Source organism: Orcinus orca, chromosome 4 (assembly GCF_937001465.1).
Source record: "Orcinus orca chromosome 4, mOrcOrc1.1, whole genome shotgun sequence".
NCBI classification, from domain to species: domain Eukaryota; kingdom Metazoa; phylum Chordata; class Mammalia; order Artiodactyla; family Delphinidae; genus Orcinus; species Orcinus orca.
In genome coordinates this window covers 92,635,447-92,662,879 of record NC_064562.1, presented here as the reverse complement: position 1 = coordinate 92,662,879, position 27,433 = coordinate 92,635,447, and the positions used below count along the sequence as shown (strand labels likewise).

At 40.1% G+C, this 27,433-nt stretch overlaps 1 protein-coding gene across 1 annotated transcript in view; it reads left to right on the top strand.

Annotated features, from left to right (window-relative positions):
- The window catches only part of NWD2 (NACHT and WD repeat domain containing 2), a 205,096-nt gene that overhangs the window by 106,562 nt on the left and 71,101 nt on the right, over positions 1–27,433 (top strand). The window contains exon 3 of the mRNA XM_033421638.2: positions 6,230–6,346. Within this exon, the coding sequence (XP_033277529.2) occupies positions 6,230–6,346 (117 nt within the window). The remainder of the gene's footprint in view (positions 1–6,229; positions 6,347–27,433) is intronic.

Below are 27,433 nucleotides of genomic sequence, written 5' to 3'. Positions count from 1 at the left end.
TTTGTATTTTTTACAGATCTTTTCCTGTAATTGACATCTAGTCTCATGGCATTGTGGTCAGAAAAGATAGTTGATACAATTTCATTTTTCTTAAATTTACCAAGGCTTGATTTGTGACCCAAGATATGATCTATCCTGGAGAATGTTCCATGAGCACTTGAGAAAAATGTGTATTCTGTTGTTTTTGGATGGAGTGTCCTATAAATATCAATTAAGTCCATCTTGTTTAATGTATCAGTTAAAGCTTGTGTTTCCTTATTTATTTTCATTTTGGATGATCTGTCCATGGGTGAAAGTGGGGTGTTAAAGTCCCCTACTATGAATGTGTTCCTGTCAATTTCCCCTTTTATGGCTGTTAGTTTTTGCCTTAGGTATTGAGGTGCTCCTATGTTGGGTGCATAAATATTTACAATTGTTATATCTTCTTCTTGGATCGATCCCTTGATCATTTTGTAGTGTCCTTCTTTGTCTCTTCTAATAGTCTTTATTTTAAAGTCTATTTTGTCTGATACGAGAATTGCTACTCCAGCTTTCTTTTGATTTCCATTTGCATGGAATATCTTTTTCCATCCCCTCACTTTCAGTCTGTATGTGTCCCTAAGTGTGAAGTGGGTGTCTTGTAGACAGATATAGATGGGTCTTGTTTTTGCATCCATTCAGCCAGTCTGTGTCTTTTGGTGGAAGCATTTAATCCATTTACATTTAAGGTAATTATCGATATGTATGTTCTTATTCCCATTTTCTAAATTGTTTTTGGTTCGTTATTATAGGTCTTTTCCTTCTCTTGTGTTTCTTGTCTAGAGAAGTTCCTTTAGCATTTGTTGTAAAGCTGGTGTGGTGGTGCTGAACTCTCTCAGCTTTTGCTTGTCTGTAAAGGTTTTAATTTCTCCATCAAATCTGAATGAGATCCTTGCTGGGTAGAGTAGTCTTGGTTGCAGGTTTTTCTCCTTCATCACTTTAAATATGTCCTGCCAGTCCCTTCTGGCTTGCAGGGTTTCTGCTGAGAGATCAGCTGTTAACCTTATGGGGATTCCCTTGTGTGTTTGTTGTTTTTCCCTTGCTGCTTTTAATATGCTTTCTTTGTATTTAATTTTTGACAGTTTGATTAATATGTGTCTTGGCATATTTCTCCTTGGATTTATCCTGTATGGGACTCTTTGTGCTTCCTGGACTTAATTAACTATTTCCTTTTCCATATTAGGGAAGTTTTCAACTATAATCTCTTCAAATATTTTCTCAGTCCCTTTCTTTTTCTCTTCTTCTTCTGGAACCCCTATAATTTGAATGTTGGTGGGTTTAATGTTGTCCCAGAGGTCTCTGAGACTGTCCTCAGTTCTTTTCTTTTTTTCTTTATTCTGCTCTGCAGTAGTTATTTCCACTATTTTATCTTCCAGGTCACTTATCCGTTCTTCTGCCTCAGTTATTCTGCTATTGATCCCATCTAGAGTACTTTTAATTTCATTTATTGTGTTGTTCATTGTTGTTTCATCTTTATTTCTTCTAGGTCCTTGTTAACTGTTTCTTGCATTTTGTCCATTATATTTCCAAGATTTTGGATCATCCTTACTATCATTATTCTGAATTCTTTTTCAGGTAGACTGCCTATTTCCTTTTCATTTGTTAGGTCTGGTGCATTTTTATCTTGCTCCTTTATCTGCTGTGTGTTTTTCTGTCTTCTCATTTTGCTTATCTTACTGTGTTTGGGGGTCTCCTTTTTGCAGGCTGCAGGTTTGTAGTTGCCGCTGTTTTTGACGTCTGTCTCCAGTGGCTAAGGTTGGTTCAGTGGGTTGTGTAGGCTTCCTAGTGGAGGGGACTAGTGCCTGTGTTGTGGTGGATGAGGCTGGATCTTGTCTCTCTAGTGGGCAGGTTCACGTCTGGTGGTGTGTTTTGGGGTGTCTGTGGACTTATTATGATTTTAGGCAGCCTCTCTGCTAATGGGTGGGGATGTGTTCCTGTTTTGCTGGTTGTTTGGCATAGGGTATCCAGCACTGTAGCTTGCTGGTCATTGAGTGAAGCTGGGTGCTGGTGTTAAGATGGAGGTCTCTGGGAGATTTTTGCTGTTTGATATTATGTGGAGCTGGGAGGTCTCTTGTTGACCAGTGTCCTGAAGTTGGCTCTCCCACCTCAGAGGCAGAGCCCTGACTCCTGGCTGGAGCACCAAGAGCCTTTCATCCACATGGCTCAGAATAAAAGGGAGAAAAAGTAGCGATAATTAGTAGAAGTATGAAGAAAGGAAGAAAGAAAGAAAGGAGGGAAGGAAGGAAGAAAGAAAGAAAGAAGCAAAGAAGGAAAGAAGGCAAGAAGGAAAGAAAGGAGGGAGGGAGGAAGGAAGGAAGGAGGGAAGGAAGGAAAAGAGACAGAAAGAAAGAAGATACAGTATAATAAAGTTATTGAATTAAAAAAATTTAGAAAAAAAGGATGGATAGAACCTTAGGACAAATTTTGGAAGCAAAGCTATACAGACAAAATCTTACACAGAAGCATACACATACACCCTCACAAAAAGAGGTAAAGGGGAAAAAATCATAAATCTTGCTCTCAGAGACCACCTCCTCAATTTGGGATGATTCGTTGTCTAAAGGAGGGAAGGAAGGAAGGAAGGAAGGAAAGAAAGAAAGAAAAGTACAATAAAGTTATTAAAATTAATTATTAAGAAAAAATTTTTTAAAAAACCATGGACGGATAGAACCCTAGGACAAATGGTGGAAGCAAAGCTATACTGACAAGATCACACACAGAAGCATACACATACACATTCAGAAAAAGAGGAAAAGGGGAAAAAATCATAGATCTTGCTCTCCTTCTCGATGATTCGTTGTCTATTCAGGTATTCCACAGATGCAGGGTATATCAAGTTGATTGTGGAGCTTTAATCCGCTGTTTCTGAGGCTGCTGGGAGAGATTTCCCTTTCTCTTCTTTGTTCTCACAGCTCACAGGGGCTCAGCTTTGGATTTGGCCCTGCCTCTGCGTGTAGGTTGCTGGAGGGCGTCTGATTTTTGCTCAGACAGGACGGGGTTAAGGGAGCCGCTGATTCAGGGGCTCTGGCGCACTCAGGCCGGGGGGAAGGAGGGGCACTGCATGCGGGGCAGGCCTGTGGCGGCAGAGGCCGGCGTGACGTTGCACCAGCCTGAGGCCCGCCGTGCGTTCTCCCGGGGAAGTTGTCCCTGGATCCCGGGAACCTGGTAGTGGCGGGCTGCACAGGCTCCCCGGAAGAGGGGTGTGGATAGTGACCTGTGCTCGCACACAGGCTCCTTGGTGGCGGCAGCAGCAGCCTTAGCGTCTCCCGCCCGTCCCTGGGGTCCGTGCTTTTAGCCGCTGCTCGCGCCCATCTCTGGGGTCTGTGCTTTTAGCCGTGGCTCGCGCCCATCTCTGGAGTTTCTTTAAGCAGCGCTCTTAAATCCCTCTTCTCGCGCACCAGGAAACAAAGAGGGAAGAAAAAGTCTCTTGCCTCTTCGGCAGGTGCAGACTCTTCCCCGGACTCCCTCCCGTCTAGCCGTGATGCACTAACCCCTTCAGGCTGTGTTCACGCCCCCAACCCCAGTCCTCTCCCTGCACCCTGACCGAAACCCGAGCCTCAGCTCGCAGCCCCGCCCACCCCGGCGGGTGAGCAGACAAGCCTCTCGGGCTGGTGAGTGCCGGTCGGCACCGATCCTCTGGCGGGAATCTCCCCGCTTTGCCCTCCGCACCCATTCTTTTGTCTCTATTTATTCTTTTTACGTGGGGAGTTTCTTGCCTTTTGGGAGGTCTGAGGTCTTCTGCCAGCCTTCAGTAGGTGTTCTGTAGGAGTTGTTCCCCGTGTAGATGTATTTCTGGTGTATCTGTGGGGAGGAAGGTGATCTCCCCGTCTTACTCTTCCGCCATCTTCTACTCCAGCCGGAAGGCGAAGTCTTAACCACTGGACTGCCAGGGAAGTCCGCCAAAGAGTGTTCTTCCTGTGTTTTCCTCTAATAGTTTTATAGGATCTGGCCTTACATTTAGGTCTCTAAGCCATTTTGAGTTTATTTTTGTGTATGGTGTTAGAGAGTGTTCTAATTTCATTCGTTTACATGTAGCTGTCCAGTTTTCCCAGTGCCACTTATTGAAGAGACTGTCTTTTCTCCATTGTATATTCTTGCCTCCTTTGTCATTTTTTCCATCCTTTTAACCTTTTTGAATGTAAAGTGTACTCCTGTAGAAGTATGTAGTTGGATCTTGTTTTTATCTAGTCTGACAGTCTCTCTGTTTGGACTTTTTAAACCATTCACACTTAATGGTATTATTGACATAGTTAGATTTACTTCTGCCCTTTTACTTTTATTCTATATGTCTGTCATTTCTGTTCCTCTATTCCTCTTTTACTTCTTTGCTTTGTGATATTTTCTAGTTTAACATTTTAATTCCGTATAGTGAAAAAATCATTCATTTCTGAGTTTTCTTTGTAGTTATTTTAAGGCATATACATCTTATTATAAATCATAGGTAGATTCTGATAATTCCAGTGAGCTATAGAAAGACTACTCCCATATAGCTCTACTCCCTTTTCTCCCTTTTGTGCTATTATTATTATATATGCAACATCTAATAAGTTACAGTGACATAATTATTACTTTATATAATTTTATGTCACAGATGTGAGAGGAATAACAGTTGTATATTTATAGCTTTTGTTACATTAACTTTCATTTTTACCATTTCTTTCTGCTTCTCATTTATTCTAAATCCTACCTTTCCTCAGATATCAAACAGTATCAGCCACAAGGACGGGGACCAGGTTCTGTGTATGGTTGTTAGTTTGTGCATGACACAACTAAGTTACCATTCACAGTAAGTTACCATTCACAGTGAGAGTTTATTGGCAGGTGGCCAAAAATGGACTTCTTCTAGTAATTTCAGTATATGAAGTTCAGTAAATTACAGTTCTGTCCAATTAAACTTCCTGTGATGGTGAAGTATTCTATATCTGCATTTTCCAACATGGGAGTCAGTAATCACATGTGACTATTGAGCACTTGAACTGAATTTTTAATTTTAATTTATATTTAGTTTTAGATAACCACAGCTAAGGGCTCTCATAGTGGACAGTCAAGTTATAGTCTCAGATGTCCCTCTTTCTGAATATTGTGATTAAACCTTGTAAAGTAGATTAAAAGAAAGAACCCCAAAATCAGTGCTGATAGTTTCATATGTTATAAAACTCATGGACTGAGCCACGGGAATATTTTTTTAAAGAAGTTGTTATATCTCTGTCAGCCATCTAAAAACTCAAATGCAGATAGACAAAGATTTGATACAAACACACTTGTGTGGGGCATTGGCCAGGAGATGGAAAGTATACAGAGCACTTGGGGCACAGTGGGGGACCCCACGCTCTGTGCCTACATCTCACTGAATGCCATGCAAACAGCCAGTAAGGAGGAGAGGTTGTTTTTTCTGCTTGTGGGAAATAAAGGAAAAGAAGAAATCTTCAAAGCTACAATTAGAAACATTTAGCTTATGCAGACAGCAATTGAGTGAAAGGAATGAAATCCATTCTGCTCTCCATAGCAAATTTTTCAAAGAGTGTACTTGTAAAAGCTTTTTACAGACTCTTTCCTCATCGTCTTTGAAGTAAGGAGGTAGAGGATCCTATTATCTTCACTTCTCAGTGAGGCATACCTTTCATTGTTTTCCATACATGTTTTTTCAGATATGTATTAATGAAAGCTAAGCTGCTTAGAGATAAGATATAAACAAAATGTCTCTGTGGGATAACAGGTTTCTTTTCCTATTTTTATTTTTTACAGAAATGTAGCTATTTAACTTTGGGTCAGTATATGTCAATGCCCATTATGGTTTTCCCTTCTCATATTGAGACATAACAGTAAAATTATACACTGTTATTTGTCTCCGATAATGTAGTAACTATATCCCAGCTGCTTTCAGACTTCTGAAATCCTGTTACCATTTCAATATAATGAAAGCCTGAATTGCAAAGCCTCTGATATTTAACATTTCATTTTCTCTGGGGCCATGTCAACAGTATAATCAGGAACAAAAAAAATTATAGTGTTCATCCCCAAACCATCATGGGATTTTAAAAAAATACCTCTTTAGATTGATCTTAAAAATCATTTTCCCTCTGCAAGGGAAAACATGCTGCAAAGAGAAAAGTTAGAAGTCACATTAGCTTAATACTGTGAATATAAAAGCCTACACATCAATTATTTTTCGCACAGGTGAATTAACGCTGCCTCCTCCATTGGTCCCCAGGTCATAGATCTGTACTGGGGAATTGATGAAGATGAATGGGACAGCCCTGAGCTCCAGAAGACCCGCATGAAGCTCCTGGAGGATTGTTTGAAAACTTCTGCAGGTCCATGTTTTGTTGTGGGTATAAAAAAAACTTAATGCTTTCTATTGTAGATGAATGTGAGAATTCTTGATTTGTGATTCTTAAGGGGCTTTTAGAATGGGGGAAAAAACCTTGCTTTTCTGTATTTATTTAAAATTCTTAAACTGTCTCCTTGCCCTCAATGTGTGAGGACAAAATCCTCCCCTTTCCATAAGCAGCGCTGCAAATTAACAGTGAATAATTTGAAGTGGTAATCAAAGGATTGACTTGGGGTTGACAACAATTTCCACAACACCTTGTGATCAGCAGTAAGGCTTACTGTGTTAGTCCTCCAATAATTATCCTAATTTTCCTTATATTTTATCATGTAGTATTCTATCCTAGTATCTGTTTCTCAACATTAGAATTTCTGGCATATTTTTTTAAATACTGTGGCAGAAACATTGTTAAAGTAAAGTAAACCAAATATATGGTCTCAGATCTGCCAATAGGAATTGATACTCTCTGGAAAAAATGTTTTTGCAGTGATTTTCAGCTAGAGATGTTGAACAGGAATACTATTATTAGTTTGTCATTATTTTCTAAAGAATATCCACTCCTCTGTGTAAACACAGTGGTGGTAAGAAGCAGGTCACTTTATGGCAGTGATGTGCAAAATCACTGCCTCAGTTTAGCTGAAGAGAAAGACCTTATCCTGAATCCAAACAGCTCCTACCAATTGACAGGGAAGTTGGCCCTTTCGACACAGGATGTTCTGAGGCTGACGGATGACTGTTAAAACTACTATGATATGAAAATGTCATATCTTATATTTAAATGCTAGGTTCAGTGTATCAATAAAAGTTTTTAATATTTATTTGCATGTCCATCTATATTCAACTCCGCATAAGATGTAAAGTACATAAAGTATGTGGATAAATTATTCATTTATCAACCAACTACTTACTGAATGCTGTTCTGTGCCAGGGGCTGCTCTTAGTGCTGGGGCAAGTTGACCCATATGAAATGGTCATTTTTTTAGGCCAGTTTCTTATGATTTAATGTTAGAATTGAACTAAAAGGTAAGACTTTCTACCCTCATGGAGCTTGTGTCATTATGTGGGGCTAAGAGGAGAGGGCAGGCAAAAATCAAAGAAATAAGTAAAATAAACAATCAGATGGTGACAAGAGCTGTGGAGAAAAATACAAAAAGGAAGGAGGAAAGGGAAGAGCAGTGAGGGGAGAGACTTGTAATTTTCCATAGAGTAGATGGAGAAGGTCTCACTGATAAGGTGACTAAGGAGGGGAGACAGGAGGAGGGACAGGGAAGAACCGACTGGATATTCCAGCTCAGAGCTTTCCAGAGAGAGGAGTGGGGAACATGCTTGGCAGGTTTAGGGAACAGGAAGTAGGTGGGTGTGCCTCAAGCAGTGTGAGCAGAAAGGGAGAGTGTGGGACTGGAGGCCACAGCATGGGGTTTGCCATCATGGGGTTTGCCATCTTGAAGTTGGCTGTAAAGATTTTACTTGCACTTTGACATGAGAAGCAGAGTGCGTTGAGCAGGGGACTGAAGAGATCTGACTCATTTTAAAGCCTACAACTGCTGGTGGTCAGACAGAGGGCAGAGCATGAAGAAACCCATTAGAAAGCTAATGCAATATGCAAAACAAGAAGAATACATGGTTGGAGGCGGGTTGAAGAATGGACATCTAAAAACAGTGTCTTGTGGTCTAAACAGACTGCAGAAAGTCCTGAAATCCATACAGATATACAAAGAGCTAGTAGTGGAAGAGGAATTAAGACTTTTTCCCTGAGTCTGAGGATAGAACTAGACCAGCGGGTGGAAATTACAAGGAGACAGATTTTTGCTCCAGGTGAAGATGATAGAGTCTATAGCTTCCTCTCAGGTTTTGGGGTCACAGATAGCCGGGTATGACTGACGTTTCACAGCTGTGGGACACTGGAGGAACTTCTTTACCATTCTAAATCTTGGCTTCCTTCTATAAAACGGAGATAATAGTTACTTGCCTCCTGGGGTCTTTCTGGGGATGAAATGAATTTACAGGACACTTTTACTTATTTGTTGTTGTAATCATTATTTCTCAAAACTGTCTATATTATGGGTGATGCACTCATTACAAAGTTTTCATCAAACTAGAGAATACAAATCACTCTGGCAGAGGTGCTGTAGGAGAGATTCAAACTTTGGAAGACAAGTTAGACCGGATTCCATCGTGCTTAGAAAGCCAGATTTAGGAAGCATAAAGAGCTATGTGTATGTCCTGGGGCATCTCTATTGCTATGATCTCCATAGCTTTATACTGATCCAGCCTCAGAAATTCAGGAATGAGAGAGACATTCTCCTTTTATCACCCTGTAGTGTGTCATACCCAAACTAAAATTAGTCATGGCCATTAATCCCTATAATTTACTGGTAGGGGAATGAATAAAGACTTGCCAAGTTCATGCAGGCTCTGAGAGTAAAGGTTAAGTGATAGAACATCAGTAACCACTGAGCTTAAACAAATCATTTATCCCTCCTTCTCTTCCCTGTTACACGTTGAAACTCAAGGCAACCACGATAAAACCCTGTGGACAGAGTCAGGATTATTCACCCCAGTGATCCTAAATCACGGAAGGTTTATTTCACTGCTTATAGGAGAAAGCACGCCTCTCATGGCCTTTCCTGTTGTAACTATGGTAACAGCGGGCATATGTGTGTCGCTTTTAAGCTCCGGTTTCCTTGCACACTGCTCCCTTGTGACATTTCTACAAGTCATGATGACCCCCTGGGCTGCAAAGCATGGCATATTACTTCCCCTAATGCTGAAGTGTTTGGCAAGAAAATTCACCATTGCTGAATGAAAAAAATGTTTTTATATCTTCAAAGCCTTCACAGATATTAGCCCTTATGTTAGTTACAAATTCAGTACCAAACAAAGCTTTCATTTTAAGTACCCAGGGGATTGAAGTCCAAAGGGAAACATAAGCGTTGTATGCACATGGCTCTTTTCAACTTCATTTCCTAAAAGTTGTCCTTTGAGATATGGCCTGAGGTCCTAGAGACATGCAGGCTGTGCCTGCTAATCCCAGACAATTCTTTGTACAGATGCTTTTGGTCAAAAGGATAGAGTGATAGAGTAAGGTACCTGGACACGTGTCCAGTTTCACTCTCAGGATTAACTTGGGAGATGTATCACACAGAAATACATCATCTCTACTGAGGAAGAATAGCATTTGTAGACATGTGTTTAGAGGAAGCCTCAGACAGTGGGAAAAACAGAATTTTTAGTTTACAACTGGAGTTAGAGCCCTAGTTCTGACAAGGCAGCTCACCAACCTCACCACACTTTAATTCTCACATCCATAAAATGGGAAAAAATAACAGTAAACTAAACGTTGAAGAAATATCAAAGGTTTGTTGTGGAAACCAAATGTGATGATGTATGTGAGAGTTTTTTATAAACTATAAATGGCTACACAACCATTAGTTATTATTAAATTGTGATTTCAGTTATTTCCAAATGAGAAAAAAATGTTTTCATACTGGGCATTTATGTGGCACTGGAAAATTTTCCCTTTGAGAATGTTGATGATAGCCTCAATGTAGAAAGTGTTAAGTCTTGATTCAGACAAATATTAAAGGGTTTTTTAGTTCATTCATTCATTCATGGCTGTGTTGGGTCTTCGTGGCTGTGTGCGGGCTTTCTTTAGTTGCGGAGAGCAGGGGCTACTGTTTTATTGTGGTGCGCAGGCTTCTCATTGCAGTGGCTTCTCTTGTTGCAGAGCATGGGCTCTAGGCACGCGGGCTTCAGTAGTTGTGGCACATGGGCTTAGTTGCTCCATCGCATGTGGGATCTTCCCGGACCAGGGCTTGAACCCATATCCCCTGCATTGGCAGGCGGATTCTTAACCACTGCGCCACCAGAGAAGCCCTGGGTTCATTCTTAACATTGTCAAATGTAGAGCATATACATTAATTTGCTGAAATTTACTTAGTAAGACCTTAATCTGCTCCCAAGGAGGGTTTTTGACCAGGATTGCAGTAAACAGGGAGACAGCTCACAGTTGAGTCCAAACTCACTATCTGTTTCTCCTTTTAAGTGCAGAGAATTGCCTCAGCCTTCGCAAAGTGTGGAAACTTTAGCAGAATCTTTCCCCCACCAGTTTGTCCCACCCACTTAGTTCATAAACAATGCTTATGAAGGGGAGAAGAATTTGCCTGTTGGAGAGAGCAGATTCCAGGTACATGCTACCTATACCATCCCCATTTCTCTTCACAGTGTGCATTTATGGGGAGAGGGCAATTTTCTTCTTGTCATCCCTCCATATTTGGAGTACCCCCGGAGAATTGCTTGGGGAGTTTGGGCATTGACTCTGGACCTTGAGCAAAGGCCCATCTCTTGGCAGAAGTTGATAAAAGCAAGTGCTCTGCTGGCTTGAAGAACTGGAGTTTGAAAAGCTTAGATAACTTTAGTGAAGCTGCCCCAAATGTGTGGGTGCTCTGGGGGGTGCAGACAGCATCTCATTACATTCCCTCAATCCATAGTCTGGATGATGTGAAGATTTACTGAGGAAAAGGTAGCGGCAGCTTACTCTAAGCGAGCCAGGCTAGGCCCATGCATCCAGTAAAAAGAGTGCCAGTTAGAGACAGGTAAGAGGAGATTCCATGACTTCACATTCAGAGTCAGGACAAAGAAAATGCTGTCTGTGGTATTGTTCATTGCTTGGTCGGTTGCTAGGAGTCTCAAGAAGCCAAAGCCCATGTAGCATTCTCATTGGGGCTACCAGATTGCACAGATATAATATGTTGGCATTGGAGAGAAAAACATCCAAGGCCAAAAGAATGGAACTATTGCCATCATAGATGCTGAAGCAGCCTCCCCACCCAGCCCCCAACAACACACACGCTGCCATCAGTGGCACGGGACCAAGAAAGAACAGGCTATGCTCTTGCCTACCACAGGCAGCTTCGGGCAGGCGCTCTTAAAACCAGTATGCACAAAGGGAGAAGATGGAAGCTAGAGGGCTAGATTTTTAAACCAGAAACATGAAAACTTAAGGAGTTAGACTGCAAAATCTATTATTCAGCAAGTTTAAGTTTTTCCACTAGCCAGAAGAGTAAAGACAAAGCCACGGCTGTTATTGGTAAAAATTAAACCATTCCGTATTTGTACATCACTGAGTGACAGTAGTGAACTAAACCTACAGGATATAGATCAGCTCATCATCACCTTCACAGTTAAATTATGCCCACTTGATGGTTCAAGTTTAGTTTCTTACTTTAAATAATTTTAAGAAAATCATACTGTGAGAGTTCTTAAATCATTGAATTTGAAGAAAATAAGGGTTTTTATAAAAGTTTAGCTTTGGAAAATAGTTCATTTTATCCACATTTCAACTTACGATTGACTTACCATTTTAGGTACACTAAATAAAATACATATGAAAAATTAAAACAAGTGCTTAGTTTGTACTTTAGCAACATGTACAGGTTTTTCTTGACTTAGTTCTCAAATTTATAAGTACAGATTTACTAAATTATAGTACTAAAATGGGAACAGGTTTAAACTAGAAAATCATCTAAATTAAAGAATCTAGACATTTTTTAAAGTCCTTTTTTTTTTTTTTTTTTGGTACACGATCCTCTCACTGTTGTGGCCTCTCCCGTTGTGGAGCACAGGCTCCAGACGCACAGGCTCAGCGGCCATGGCTCACGGGCCCAGCCACTCCGCAGTATGTGGGATCTTCCTGGACCGGGGCACGAACCCGTGTCCCCTGCATCGGCAGGAGGACTCTCAACCACTGTGCCACCAGGGAAGCCCTTAAAGTCCTTTTTAAAAAAACATTTAAATAAAAATCTACAACCTCAGATTTTCTAGATATATTTTGCTTGCACAATCAAGAATTCTTTACATTAAAATTAAGCTTGTCCAGTTTAAATCAGCTAGACATCATAGTTCTAAGATGGGTTCCATTAATAAATTGGTTCCAATAGACGTTCCAATAATAAATCACTTGATCACCACCAAAAAAAGTTAGAATGGGCAAACATTAAAAAATATTGTTTAGGGCTTCCCTGGTGGCACAGTGGTTGAGAGTCTGCCTGCCGATGCAGGGAACACGGGTTCATGCCCCGGTCCGGGAAGATCCCACATGCCGCGGAGCGGCTGGGCCCGTGAGCCATGGCCGCTGAGCCTGCGCGGCCGGAGCCTGTGCTCTGCAACGGAAGAGGCCACAACAGTGAGAGGTCCGCGTACCAAAATATATATATATATATATATATATATATATGTTTAAAAAATAATGCTAGTTATCTCACTGGTAGCAGCCAAGAGAGCTGTTTAGTTAATTGTTGCTAATATAGAAAATGTTTCCACAATAAATTTTTATTAATACATAAGCTATTTTAATAGTTTAACTACAAGAATTATGGAGAAAAGAAAGTGAACTGGAGAGCAGTTAACCTCCTTATAACTTAATTGGTAAGAAAAATGTTCACTTAAAACTAGGACTGTAACAACCTAAAGAGCTAGTAGAGCTATGGAGACAAAAATGATTAAAATTTCCAGAGAGGAGTCCTTCCTTGGTGAGCTGGTTTTACAGACACAGGCATCCCAAAAGCATCAGCAGTTGTCATCATGAGACATTTGCTGGGCATTGGGCAACATGGATGATAGAGAGCTGGGATGAAAAAGCAGAGTAAGTTCTTCCACAGTCTTTTGGCATTTAGGAGACAAAGTCCACTAGAACCTAAGAGGAGTATTCAAAGTGCTTGCCATTGAAACATTTTAGTGCAAAGAAAGCTGAATCAAACTATAATAACCTAGTTTCACCCAGTTCAAATACTGAATGGACTGACATGATTAGCTTCTGAGTCTAACATAGGAAAATGAACCACTAAATAAAAGCTCTTTTAAATACAATGCCCAGAATACAATGAAAATTATAAGACATGCAAAGAATCAAGAAAATATGATTAATAAAAGAGAAAAAGTAGACAATAGGAGTCAACCCCCCAGATGAACAAGATGATGGAATGGGCAATCAAAAACTGTTAAAAAAGGGCTTCCCTGGTGGCGCAGTGGTTGAGAATCCGCCTGCCAATGCAGGGGACACGGGTTCGAGCCCTGGTCTGGGAAGATCCCATATGCCGCGGAGCAACTAGGCCCGTGAGCCACAACTACTGAGCCTGCGCGTCTGGAGCCTGTGCTCCGCAACAAGAGAGGCCGTGATAGTGAGAGGCCCGCGCACCGCGATGAAGAGTGGCCCCCGCTTGCCGCAACTAGAGAAAGCCCTCGCACAGAAACGAAGACCCAACACAGCAAAAATAAGTAAATAAATAAATAAATATTTAAAAAAAAAAAACTGTTAAAAAATATGTCAATGAAAATAAAAGGTTAAAGCAGAAACTAACACACCACTGTAAAGCAATTATACTCCAATAAAGATGTTAAAAAATAAGAAAAGGTAAAGGAATGAGATAATTTCAACAAAGAAATGAAATCTATTTAAAAAATTGATTTTAGAACTAAAATACAGAAGATATAAAATTAAAAACTCATTTGATATACATGTGGAATCTGAAAAAATTGGTATAGACGATCTTATTTACAAAGCAAAAATAGACACAGAGAACAAAAGTATGGATGCCAAGGGGGAAAGGGGATTACACCTCCCTTTGCTTCAGATGAAACTAGAGCTTCATCACATCATGAAAAATGATCAGTTATGACCCTAAATCATAAGAATAAATGATTTTTAGAATTCTCTACTGAGAAAGATTTGCATCAAAATAGTTAAAGTCTAGCAAACTTGAGTTCTTCAGAATGACTCGTTAAAGCCCAGATCTCTAGATAGTGGAGGTGAAACTCTCTGCTCCTTCCACAAAAACGTCTAGTTTGTAGACTTGAAAAATCAAACGTATGGATACCAAGGGGGAAAGGGGGGTGGGTGGGATGAATTGGGAGACTGGGGTCGACATATATACACTATTGATACTATGTATAAAATAGATAACTAATGAGAACCTACTGTATTGCACAGGGAACTCTACTCAATGCTCTGTGGTGACCTAAATGGGAAGGAAATCCAAAAAAAGAGGGGATATATGTATATGTATAGCTGATTCACTTTGCTGTACAGTAGAAACTTACACAACATTGTAAAGCAACCATACTCCAATAAAAAAATTTTTTAAACTCATTTGATGGGCTTAAATAGGAGACTGAACATAAGACTGGATTAGAGAACTCAAAGAGAAGTCAATAGAAAATATCCAAACTGAAGCACAGATTTTAAAAAAATAGGAAAAACAGAATGGAGCAGAAGAGACATGTGAACCACAGTCAGTCTCTCATAAGTGTAACTGGAGTCCTAGAAAGAGATAGAGAAAGAGGATGGGAAAAGAAGTAACAAGTGAGAATTTTCCAACACTTTTTAAGGCATCAACCCACACAGATTCAAAAAGCTCAGTAAACTGCGAGCAAGAAAATTGCATCTGAGTACATTATAGTAAACTGCTGAAAAAAATAAAGAAAAAAATTAAAATCCATCAAAAGGAAAAAAAACATTACCTACAGAAAACCCAAACTTTCAGCTGATTTTTAATAGAGAAGCTCTGGAAATCAAAAGACAATGGAAAGTCCCAAAGATTGGACACAAGATGGTGGAGTAAAAGGACCTCCTCTCATGAGCACACCAAAATCACAACTAACTGCTGAACAACTATCAATAAAAGAAAGACTGCAATCTACCAAAAAAGATATTCTACATCCAAAGACAAAGAAGAAACCATAACCTGGTAGGAGGGGTGCACTCGTGTTATAATCAAGTCCCGTACCACTCTGCGGGGGCAGCCCACAAACTGGAGAATAATTATATCACACAAGTTTTCTCACAGGAGTGAGAAATCCAAGGCCCAGGCCAGGCTCCCAAGCCTAGGGGTCTGGCATTGGGGAGAGGAGCCCCCAGAGCATTTGGCTTTGAAGGCTAGCAGGGCTTAACTGCAGGAGCTCCACAGGACTTGGGGAAACAGAGACTCCACTCTTGGAGGATGCACACAAGGTCTCACACACATCGGGACCCAGGACAAAAGCAGTAACTCCATAGGAGTCTGGGCCAGACCTACCTGCTGGTCTTGGAGAGTCTCTTGGGGAGGTGGGGTGTGGCTATGGCTCTCTCTGGGGTCATAAAAGCTGATGACAGACACAGCTGGGACCTACCTGAACTCTGGCTGGAAGAAGACATTTTGGGTCCTTGGCACTGAGACCTGGCCCCACTCAACAGCCTGTAAGCTCCAGTGCTGGGACGCCTCAGGCCAAAACAACCAACAGGGCAGGAACACAGCCCCACCCATCAGCAGACAGACTGCCTAAAGACTTCCTGAGCCCACAGCCACCTCTCGACATGCCCCTTGATACAGCCTTACTCACCAGAGTGCCAAGACCCAGCTCCACCCACCAGTGGGTAGGCACCACCACCCCTGCCCCTGGCCAGGAAGCCTTCACAAGCCTCTAGACCAGCCTCATCCACCAGGGGCAGACACCAGAAGCAAGAAAACTACAGTCCTGCAGAACTGAGTCCACAAACGCAGATCAGAACCTACCTGGTCTCTGGCCCTAGGGTGACAAGAGAGGAGTGTACTGCTGAGACACATACAACCTCCCCTATAGAGGGTCACTTCTCCAAGGTTGAGAAACATAACTAAACTACTACATACATAAAGATACAAATAGAAATGTAAACAAAATGGCATGGCAAAGAATATGTTCCAGACGAAAGAATAAGGTAAAACCCCAGAAGAACAACTAAGTGAAGTGGAGATAGACAATCTACCTGAAAAAGAGTTCAGAATAGGGATCGTAAAGATGACCCAAGAACTCAGGAAAAGAATGGATGCATGGAGTAAGAAGTTACAAAAGTTTTTAGCAAAGAGTTAGAAAATATAAAGAATAAACAAACTTAAAGAATACAGTAACTGAAATGAAAAATACACTAGGGAGAATCAATGGCAGAATAAGTGAGGCAGAAGAATGAATCAGTGAGCTGGAAGACAAAGTGGTGGAAATCACTGCCATGGAACAGGATAAAGAAAAAAGAATGAAAAGAAATGAAGACAATTTAAGAGGCCTCTGAGACAACATCAAATGCACCAACATTCGCATTATAGGGGTCCCAGGAGAGAAGAAGAGAAAGGGCCTGAGAAAATATTTGAAGAGATTATAGCTGAAAACTTCCTTAACATGGGAAAGGAAAACAGTCACCAAAGTCCAGGAAGCACAGAGTCTCATACAGGATTAACTCAGGAGGAACACACTGAGACACATAGTAATGAAACTGACAAAAATTAAAGACAGAGAAAATATTAAAAGCAACAAGGGAAAAGCAACAAATAACATACAAGGGAATCTCCATAAGACTATCAGCTGATTTTTCAGCAGAAACTCTGCAGGCCAGAAGGGAGTGGCATGATATATTTAAAGTGATGAAAGGGAAAAACCTACAACCAAGAATACTCTACCAAGCAAGGCTCTGGTTCAGATTTGACAGAGAAATCCAAAGCTTTACAGACACGCCAAAGGTGAAAGAATTCACAAACCAGCTTTACAACAAATGCTAAAGGAACTTCTCTAAGTGGAAAAGAAAAGGCCACAACTGGAAACAGGAAAATTATGAGGATGGGAAAGCTCACCAGTAAAGGCAAACATACAGTAAAGGTAGGAAACCATCCACATACAAATTTGATATCAAAATTAGTAATCATGAGAGGAGGAGAGTACAAATGCAGGATATTTGAAATGCATTTGAAATTAAGAGATCAGCAACTTAAAACAATCATGTATACATATAGACTGCTATATCAAAACCTCATGGTAACCACAAATGAAAACTTTATAATAGATATAAACACACAAAAAAGAAAAAGGAATCCAAACAACACTAAAGATAATCATCAAATTGCAAGAGAACATAAGAGGAAAGGAAGAAAAAAGACCTACAGAAAACAAAGCCAAAACAAGTAACAAAATGGCAGAAAGGGGGCTTCCCTGGTGGCGCAGTGGTTGAGAGTCCGCCTGCCAGTGCAAGGGACATGGGTTCATGCCCTGGTCTGGGAAGATCCCACATGCCGCGGAGCAGCTGGGCCCGTGAGCCATGGCCGCTGAGCCTGCGCGTCCGGAGCCTGTGCTCCGCAATGGGAGAGGCCACAACAGTGGGAGGCACACATACTGCAAAAATAAAAAAAAAAAAAGGAAAAAGAACATACATACCAATAATTACCTTAAATGTAAATGAATTAAATGCTCCAACCAAAAGACATAGACTGGCTGAATGGGTACAAAAACAAGACCCATATATATGCTGTCTACAAGAGACCCACTTCAGATCTGAGATGCATACAGACTGAAAGTGAGGAAATGGAAAAAAGGTATTACATGCAAATGGAAATCAAAAGCAACCTGGAGTAGCAAGACTGATATGAGACAAAGTAAACTTTAAAGTACTGTTTCAAAAGACAAAGAAGGATACTACATAATGATCAAGGGATCAATTCAAGAAGAGTATATAACAATTATAAATTTATATGCACCCAACACAGGAGCAATTCAATATATAAGACATATGCGAATGGACATAAACGGAGAAACTGACAGTAAAACAATAGTGAGGGATTTTAACATCCCACTTATATCAATGGACAGAACATCCAGACAGAAAGTCAATAAGGAAACATAGGGCTTAAATGACACATTAGACCATATGGACTTAATTGATATTTATAGTATGTTCCATCTGAAAGCAGTAGAATATACATTCTTTTCAAGTGCACATGGAACATTTTTCCAGAATAGATCACATGCTGGACCACAAAGCAAGTCTCGGTAAATTTAAGAAAACTGAAATCATATCAAGCATCTTTCTCAACACTATGAGGTTAGAAATCAACTACAAGGAAAAAAACTGTAACAAACACAAACACATGGAGGCTGAACAATATGCTACTAATCAACCAATGTATCACATAAGAAATCAAAGAGGAAATCAAAAAATACCTACAGACAAATGAAAACGAAAACACAATGATCCAAAACCTATGGTATGCAGCAAAAGAAGTTCTAAAAAGGAAGTTTATAGCGATACAGGCTTACCTCAGGAAACGAGAAAAATCTCAAATAAACAACATAACCCTACACCTAAGGCAACTAGAGAAAGAAGAACAAACAAAACTCAAAGTTAGTAGAAGGAATGAAATCATAAAGATCAGAGCAGAAATAAATGAAATAGAGCCTAAGAAAACAATAAAAAAGATCAATGGAACTAAAAGCTAGTTCTTTAAAAAGATAAGCAAAATTGATAGACCTTTAGCCAGACTCATTAAGAAGAAAAGAGCACTCAAATCAATAAAATTAGAAATGGAAAAGAAGTTACAGCTGACACCTCAGAAATACAAAGGACCATAAAAGACTACTTTAGACAACTATATGCCAATAAAATTGACAACATAGAGGAAATGGACAAATTCCTGGAAAAGTACAACCTTCCAAGACTGAACCAGGAAGAAACAGAAAATATGAACAGACCAATTACAAAATGTGAAATTAAATCAGTGATATAAAAATTCCCAACAAACAAAAGTCCAGGACCTGACGGCTTCACAGACAAATTCTATCAAACATTTAGAGAAGAGCTAACACCTATCCTTCTCAAACTCTTCCAATTGCAGAGGAAGGAACACTGCCAAGCTCATTCTACAAGGCCACCATCACCCTAATACCAAAACCAGACAAAGATATCACAAAAAAAGAAAATTACAGGCCAATATTACTAATGAACATAGACACAAAAATCCTCAACAAAATACTAGCAAACCAAATCCAACAATACATTAAAAGGATTATACACCATGAACAAGTGGGATTTATCCCAGGGATGCAAGGATTTGTCTGCAAATCAATTGGTCTGATACACCACATTAACAAATTGAAGAATAAAAAGCATATGATCATCTCAATAGATGCAGAAAAACAGCTTTTGATAAAATTCAACATACATTTCTGATAAAAACACTCAGTAAAGTGGGCATAGCGGGAAACTATCTCAACATAATAAAGGCCATATATGACAAACCCACAGCTAACATCATACTCAACAGTGAAAAGCTGAAAGTATTTCCTCTAAGATCAGGAGCAAGACAAGGATACCACTATCATTCAACATAGTTTTGGAAGTCCTAGCCACAGCAATCAGAGAAGAAAAAAAAATAAAAATAAACCATATTGGAAAAGAGGAAGTAATACTGTCACTGATTGCAGATGACATGATACTATACTTAGAAAATCCTAAAGATGCTACCAGAAACTAGCATCTAAAAACTATTCGAGCTCATCAATGAATTCAGTAAAGTTTCAGGATACAAAGTTAATACACAGATATCTGTTGTACTTCTATTCACTAAACAATGAAAGATCAGAAAGAGAAATTAAGGAAACAATCCCATTTACAATCACATGAAAAAGAATAAAATACCTAGGAATAAACCTACCTAGGAGTCAAAAGACCTGTACTCCAAAAACTATAAGACACTGATGAAAGAAATTGAAGATGACACAAACAGATGGAAAGATATACCATGTTCTTGAATTGGAAGAATCCATATTGTCAAAAAGACTGTACTACCCAAGGCAATCTACAGATTCAATGCAATTCCAGTCAGATTACCAGTGGCATTTTTCACAGAACTAGAACAGAAAATTTTTTAATTTGTATGGAAACACAAAAGACTATGAATAGCCAAAGCAATCTTAAGAAAAATGGAGCTGGAGGAATCAGGCTCCCTGACTTTATACCACAAAGCTGTAGTCATTAAAACAGTATGGTACTGGCACAAAAAAAGAAATATAGATCAACGGACAGGGTAGAATGCCCAGAAATAAAGCCACACACCTGTGGTCAATTAATCTGTAACAAAGGAAGCAAGAATATACAATGGAGAAAAGACAGCCTCTTCCATAAGTGACACTGGGAAAACTGGACAGCTACATGTGAAAGAATGAAATTAGAACACTCCCTAACACCATACACAAAAATAAACTCAAGATGGCTTAAAGACCTAAATGTAAGACCAAATATTATAAAACTCCTAGAGGAAAACATAGGCAGAACACTCTTTGATATAAATTACACCAAAATCTTTTTGGATCCATCTCCTAGGGTAATGGAAATAAAAGCAAAAATAAACAAATGGGACCTAAACAAACTTAAAAGTTTTTACACAGCAAAAGAAACCATAAATGAAAAGCCAACCTATGGAATGGGAGAAAATATTTGCAAATGATATGACTGACAAGGGATTAATTTCCAAAATATACAAACAGCTCATACAGATCAATATCAAAAAAAACCCCAAACAACCCAATCAAAAAAATGGGCAGAACATCTAAATAGACATTTCTCCAAAGACATACAGATGGCCAAAAGGCACATGAAAATATGCTCATTGTCACTAATTATTAGGGAAAAGCAAATCAAAACTGTAATGAGGTACCACCTCACACCAGTCTGAATGGCCATTATCAAAAAGTCTGCAAATCATAAATGCTAGAGAGGGTGTGGAAGAAAAAGGAACCCTCCTACACTGTTGGTGGGAATGTAAATTGGTACAGCCACTAGGGAGAACAGTATGGAGATTCCTTAAAAAACTAAAATTAGAGCTACCATATGATCCTGCAATCCCACTCCTGGGCATATACCCAGAGAAAACCATAGTTAGAAAAGATACATGCACCCCAATGTTCATTGCAGCGCTATTTATAATAACCAAGACATGGAAGCAACCTAAGTGTCCATCAGCAGATAGATGAATGAATAAAGAAGACGTGGTACATGTATACAATGGAATATTACTCAGCCATAAAGAACAAAACAATGCCATTTACAGCAACATGGATAGACCTAGAGATTGTCATACTTAGTGAAGTAACTCAGACAGAGAAAGACAAATATCATATGATATCACTTATATGTGGAATCTAAAAAAATGGTACTTTTTTTTTATGTTGGGGGTAGGAGTTTTTATTAATTTATTTTTCCTGTGTTGGGTCTTCGTTTCTGTGCGAGGGCTATCTCTAGTTGTGGCAAGTGGGGCCCACTCTTCATCGCGGTGCGCGGGCCTCTCACTATCGCAGCCTCTCTTGTTGTGGAGCACAGGCTCCAGATGCACAGGCTCAGTAGTTGTGGCTCACGGGCCTAGTTGCTCCGCGGCATGTGGGATCCTCCCAGACCAGGGCTCGAACCCGTGTCCCCTGCATTAGCAGGCAGATTCTCAACCACTGCGCCACCAGGGAAGCCCAAAAAATGGTACGACTATTGATGAGAAAGACAGAATCTAGCAGAAAAGAACTTCTACAAATAAAGATATAAAGAAGCAACCACAATGAGATGGATATGTGCAGTATAGTGAAGACCCATACCTCAGGTTGGGCAACCCACAAACAGGAGGTTAATTACAATTGCAGAGGTTCTCCCAAAGGAGCAGTGGGTCTGAGTCCCATATTGGCTCCCCATACTGGGGGTCCTGCACCAGAAGATGAGCCCCTAGAACAATTGGCTTTGAAGGACAGTGGGGCTTACTTTGGGGAGACCTAAAGGGCTGCGGGAAATAGAGACTCCACTCTTAAATGTTGTATACAAAAGCTCACACGCTCCAGGACCTGGAAATAGAGACTCCACTCTTAAAGGTTGTATACAAAAGCTCACATGCTCCAGGACCTGGGCAGAAGCAGCAATTTGAAAAAAGCCTGGGTCAGACCCACCTGCTGATCTTGCAGAGTCTCCCGGAGAGGAGGAGGCAACTGAAGCTCACCCTGGGGACACAAACACTGGCAACAGCCATTATTAGGAGCTCATTCTACTTCATGTTCACTGGTGCTGGCAAGTGCCATTTTGTAATCCTCCCTCTAGCTTATTAGCTTCAGGACTCAACCCCACCAGGCAGCCTCTAGGCATCAGAACTGGGATGTCTCAGGCCAAACAACTAGCTAAGTGGGGACACAGACCAGCAGGCAGGCTGCCTTAAAAATGCCTGAACCCACAGCTGCACTGTGACACAGGTCCTCCACCAGAGGACCCAGGACCCAATGAAATGCACCAGTGTGCATGCACTAGCCCTGGGACCAGCCTCACACACCACTGGGCAGGTACCAACCCTAGGAACACCTGGGATCTGACAGTGCCCACCAGCCCCAGGACCACTACAGCGAGCCATGGCAGGACCCAGCCCACTCACTAGCAGACCAGCTCAAGAACCCTCAGGGCCTTTCAGCCAGAGATCCCAAGAACAGACTCTGCCCAGTGAGTCAGCACTAGCCCTGAAATACCCTGGTCCTCAGACCCCCACACAAGCAGTCCAAACCAGCTCTGGGACCTCTGGGACCCCTGGTCCCCGCAGCCAGAGACCCCAGGATCCAACTCTGCCTGCTAGTGGGCTGTCACTAGCCCCAAGTCCCAACTTCACCCACCAGTGGGCAGGTAATAATAGCCCTAGGATTCCCTGGATCCCAACCCCGCCCACCACTGGCTGGTCGCCATCACTTGGACCACCACAGCCTGCCTTGTCAAAACCCAACCAACATACCAGCAAGCTGGCACTATACCAGGGACCCCCACAGCCCTGGCTCTGACCACAACTCCAGCTCTGAGACTCCTTGGGCCCTTCAGTAAGTGTCCTCAGGATCCAGCCCCACCTTCCAGGGAGATGACACCAGCTTCAGGAACCCCAGGACCCTGCAACCAGAGACACTGGTACACAGCTCCACCAACCAGTGAGCCAGCACTGGGAACACCCAGCCCAGTCCCTGCCCTCGGGCAGCCCAGCACCAGCTCTGAGTTACCATGGACTCTTCACAGCTAACCATCCTGGGATCCAATAACACTCACCAGCAGACCAGCACAATCTTTGAGACACCCTGAAACCTTCAGCCAGATGTGTCAGGAACCAGCCCCACTTACAAACAGGCCAACAGTAGATCTGGGAACCCCTGACCTGTAACCACTCACCCCCAAACCTGACTCTGCCCACCAGTGAGTCACCACTAGCCCAGGGACCCCACCCCCAGGGTTCCACAGACAGCTGTCTCATGACCCAGTCCTGCCAACCAGTGACTGGCAGCCTCTGAACAAGGCAGGGCCTGGCAATCAACCAGACGAGGGGCCAGTCACAACTACCAGACCTCCCATAGTAGTCAGTCTGCCACAACAGAAGGACCCATACAGCCCACATAGGGGTACCCCTAGACCTTATAGCTCTGGTGACCAGAGAGGCATGTGCTGCTAGGAAGCATAGGATGTCTCCTACAAACGGTCACTTTTCCCAGGTCAGGAAATATAACCAACCTACCAGATACATATAAATTCAGATGGCAAATTAGGAAAAAACAAGAGGACAGAGTAACATGTTCCAAACAAAGGAACAGGATAAAACCTCAGAAGAAAAACTAAGTGAAATGGAGATAGGCAGTCTACTAAGTAATGAGTTCAAGGTAATGATTGTAAAGATGATCAAAGAACTCAAGAGAAGAATGGATGAACAGAGTGAGAAGTTAGATGTTTTTAACAGAGTTAGAAAACAAAGAAGAACCAAACAGATGAAGAATACAATAACTGAAATAAAAAATACATTAGAAGGGATCAACAGTAGATTAAATGATACAGAGGAATGGGTCAGTGAGCCTAAAGATAGAGTAATGGAAATCACTGAACAGAAAAAAGAATGAAAAGAAATGTGGACAGGTTAAGAGACCTCTAGGACAACACCAATTGTAATAACATTTGCATTATGGGGTCCCCAGAGGAGAAGTGAGAGAGAAAGGGGCAGAGAATGTATTTGAAGACATAATAGCTGAAAATTTCCCTGACTTGGGAAAGGAAACAAATATCCAGGTCCAGGAATAACACAGAGTCCCAGACAGGACCAACCCAAAGGGCCCAAACCAAGACACATTGTAATTAAAATGGCAAAAATTAAAGATAAAGAGGGAATATTAAAAGCTGCAAGGGAAAAGCAACAACTTACATACAAGAGAACTCCCATAAGGCTATCAGCTGACCTTTCAGCAGAAACTGCAGGCCAGAAACTCTACAACCAAGAATACTCTACCCAGCAAGGCTCTCATTCAGGTTTGCTGGAGAGATCAAAAGTTTTACAGACAAGCAAAAGCTAAGAGTTCAGCACCACCAAACCAGCTTGACAAGAAATGTTAAAGTGATTTCTCTAAGTGAAAAAGAAAAGGCCATAACTAGAGACTTGAAAATTACAAAAGGAAAAATCTCATTGGTAAAGGCAAATAAACAGTAAAAGTAGCAGTAAATCAACCATGAACAAAGCTAATAGGAAGGTTAAAAGAAAAAAGTAGTAAAATCATTTTTCCCACAATAAACAGTTAAGGCTACACACACCAAAAAAAAAAGATTCAAAATAATGATGTCAAAAACAGTAATCATGGGGGAAGAAGACTAAAAATGCAGGGTTGTTAAAATGCATTGGAGGTAACTAATAAGGACCTACTGTATAGCACAGGGAACTCTTCTCAATACTCTGTCATGACCTATATGAGAAAAGAATCTAAAAAATAGTGGATATATGTATAACTGATTCACTTTGCTGTACAGCAGAAACTAACACATTTTAAATCAACTACAATAAAAATTAAAAAAAAAGAATAGAAGAACAAAAAAGTGCTTGGAAAGTAAGAAATCTGCAACTTAAAATTATGTATGTGTATATATATATATGATATATATTGCTATATATTATCATGGTAACCACAAACCAAAAATTTCTAATAGATACACACACAAAAAAAGAGAAAGGAATCTAAACATAATACTAAAGATAGTCATCAAATCACAAGGGAAGAGAGCAAAACAAGAGGAAAGGAACAAAAAAAGAACTACAAGATAACCCCAAAGCAATTAACAAAATGGTAATAAGTACATACCTATCAATAATTACTTTAAACATAAATGGACTAATGCTCCAATCAAAGAGAGTGGCTTAATGGATATTAAAAGAAGACCCACATATATACTATCTACAAGAGACTCACCTCAGATTTAAAAACACAGACTGAAAGTGAGGAAAAAGGTATTCCACAGAAATAGACAAAGAAGGACATTACCTAATGATCAAGGGATCAATCCAAGAAAATATAAGAATTGTAAATATACAAGCACCCAACATAGCAGCACCTAAATACATAAAGCAAATATTAACAAATATAAATGGAGAAGTTGACAGTAACACAGTAATAGTAGGGGACTTGAACACCCCCTTTACATCAATGGAGAGATCATTTAGAAAGAAAATCAATAAGGAAACACTGGCCTTAAATGGACTTAATAGATATGTATAGAAAATTCCATCCAAAAGCAGCAGAATATACATTCTTTTCAAGTGCATGTGGAGCATTCTCCAGGATAGGTCATATGCTAGGTCATAAAATAAGTCTCAGTAAATTTAAGAAAATTGAAATCATATTTAGCATCTTTCCTGACCACAAGACTATAAGAGTAGAAATAAACCACAAGGGAAAAACTGAATAAAACACAACTATGTGGAGGCTCAACATTATGCTACTAAATAACCAATGGATCACTGAAGAAATCAAAGAAGAAATCAAAAAATACCTGGAGACAAATGAAAATGAAAACTCAATGATCCAAAATCTAGGACACGCAGCAAAAGTAGTTCTAAGAGGGAAGTTTATAGCAATAAAAACCTACCTCAGAAAACAAGAAAAATCTCAACCTAACTTTATACCTAAAAGAACTAGAAAAAGAACAAACAAAACCAAAGTTAGTGGAAGGAAAGAAATCATAAAGAACAGAGCAGAAATAAATGAAATGGAGACTAAAAAGAAATAGGAAAGATCAAGGAAACTGGTTCTTTAAAAAGATAAACAAAATTGATAAACCTTTAGCCAGACTCATTAAGAAAAAAAGAGAGTGCCCGTCAATAAAATCAGAAATGAAAAAGGAGAAATTACAACTGACACCACATAAATACAAAAGATCATAAGAGAATACTATGAACAACCATACTGCAATAACATAGACAACCTAGAAGAAATGGACAAATTCCTAGAAATGTACAAACCCCCAAAACTGAAACAGGAAGAAATAGAAAATATGAACAGGCAAATTACCAGTAATGAAATGGAATCAGGAATGAAAAAACTTCTAACAAACAAAAGTCCAGGATCCGATGGCTTCACAGGTGAATTCTACCAAACATTTAGAGAAGAGTTAACACCTATCCTTCTCAAACTATTCCAAAACATTGCAGAGGAAGGAATCCTTCTTAACTCATTCTATGAAGCCAGTATCCAAATGAAGATATCACAAAAAAGAAAAGTATAGGCCAGTATCACTGATGAACATAGATGCAAAAATAATAAAATATTAGCAGAATGAATTCAATGATACATTAAAAGGATCATACACTATGATCAAGTGGGATTTATACCAAGGATGCAAGGAAGGTTCAATATACACAAATCAGTTAATGCAATAAACCTTAACAAACTGAAGAATAAAAATCATATGATCGACTCAGCTGTAGAAAAAGGGTCTTGACAAAATTCAACATCCATTTATGATAAAAACTCTCCACAATGTGGATATCAATGGAACATATCTCAATATAATAAAGGTCATGTATGATAAGCCCACAGCTAGCATCATACTCAGCAGGGAAAAGCTGAGCATTTCCACTAAGATCAGGAACAAGACAAGGATGCCCACTCTTGCCACTTTTACTCAACATAATATTGGAAGTCCTAGCCACAGCAATCAGATAAGAAAAAGAAATAAAATGTATCCAAATTGGGAGGCAAGAGGTGAAACTGTCAAGCGGCTGGAAAAAGAGAAAATTCAACCTAAAGAGATTCAAAGAAAAAGGAACATTCATCAGAATGCAAAAGCTTTTAAAACATTTTCAAAGATTCCCAGTACCATTTGTATACCTCTAAGGATAAAAGGAAGACAGGACTTTAGAGCTGGAAACAGCCCTTGAGATCATTAAGTAACTAAGCTAAAAATCCTACATTTTACACAGGTAAAAAATTGAGACCCAAAGAAGTGAAGGA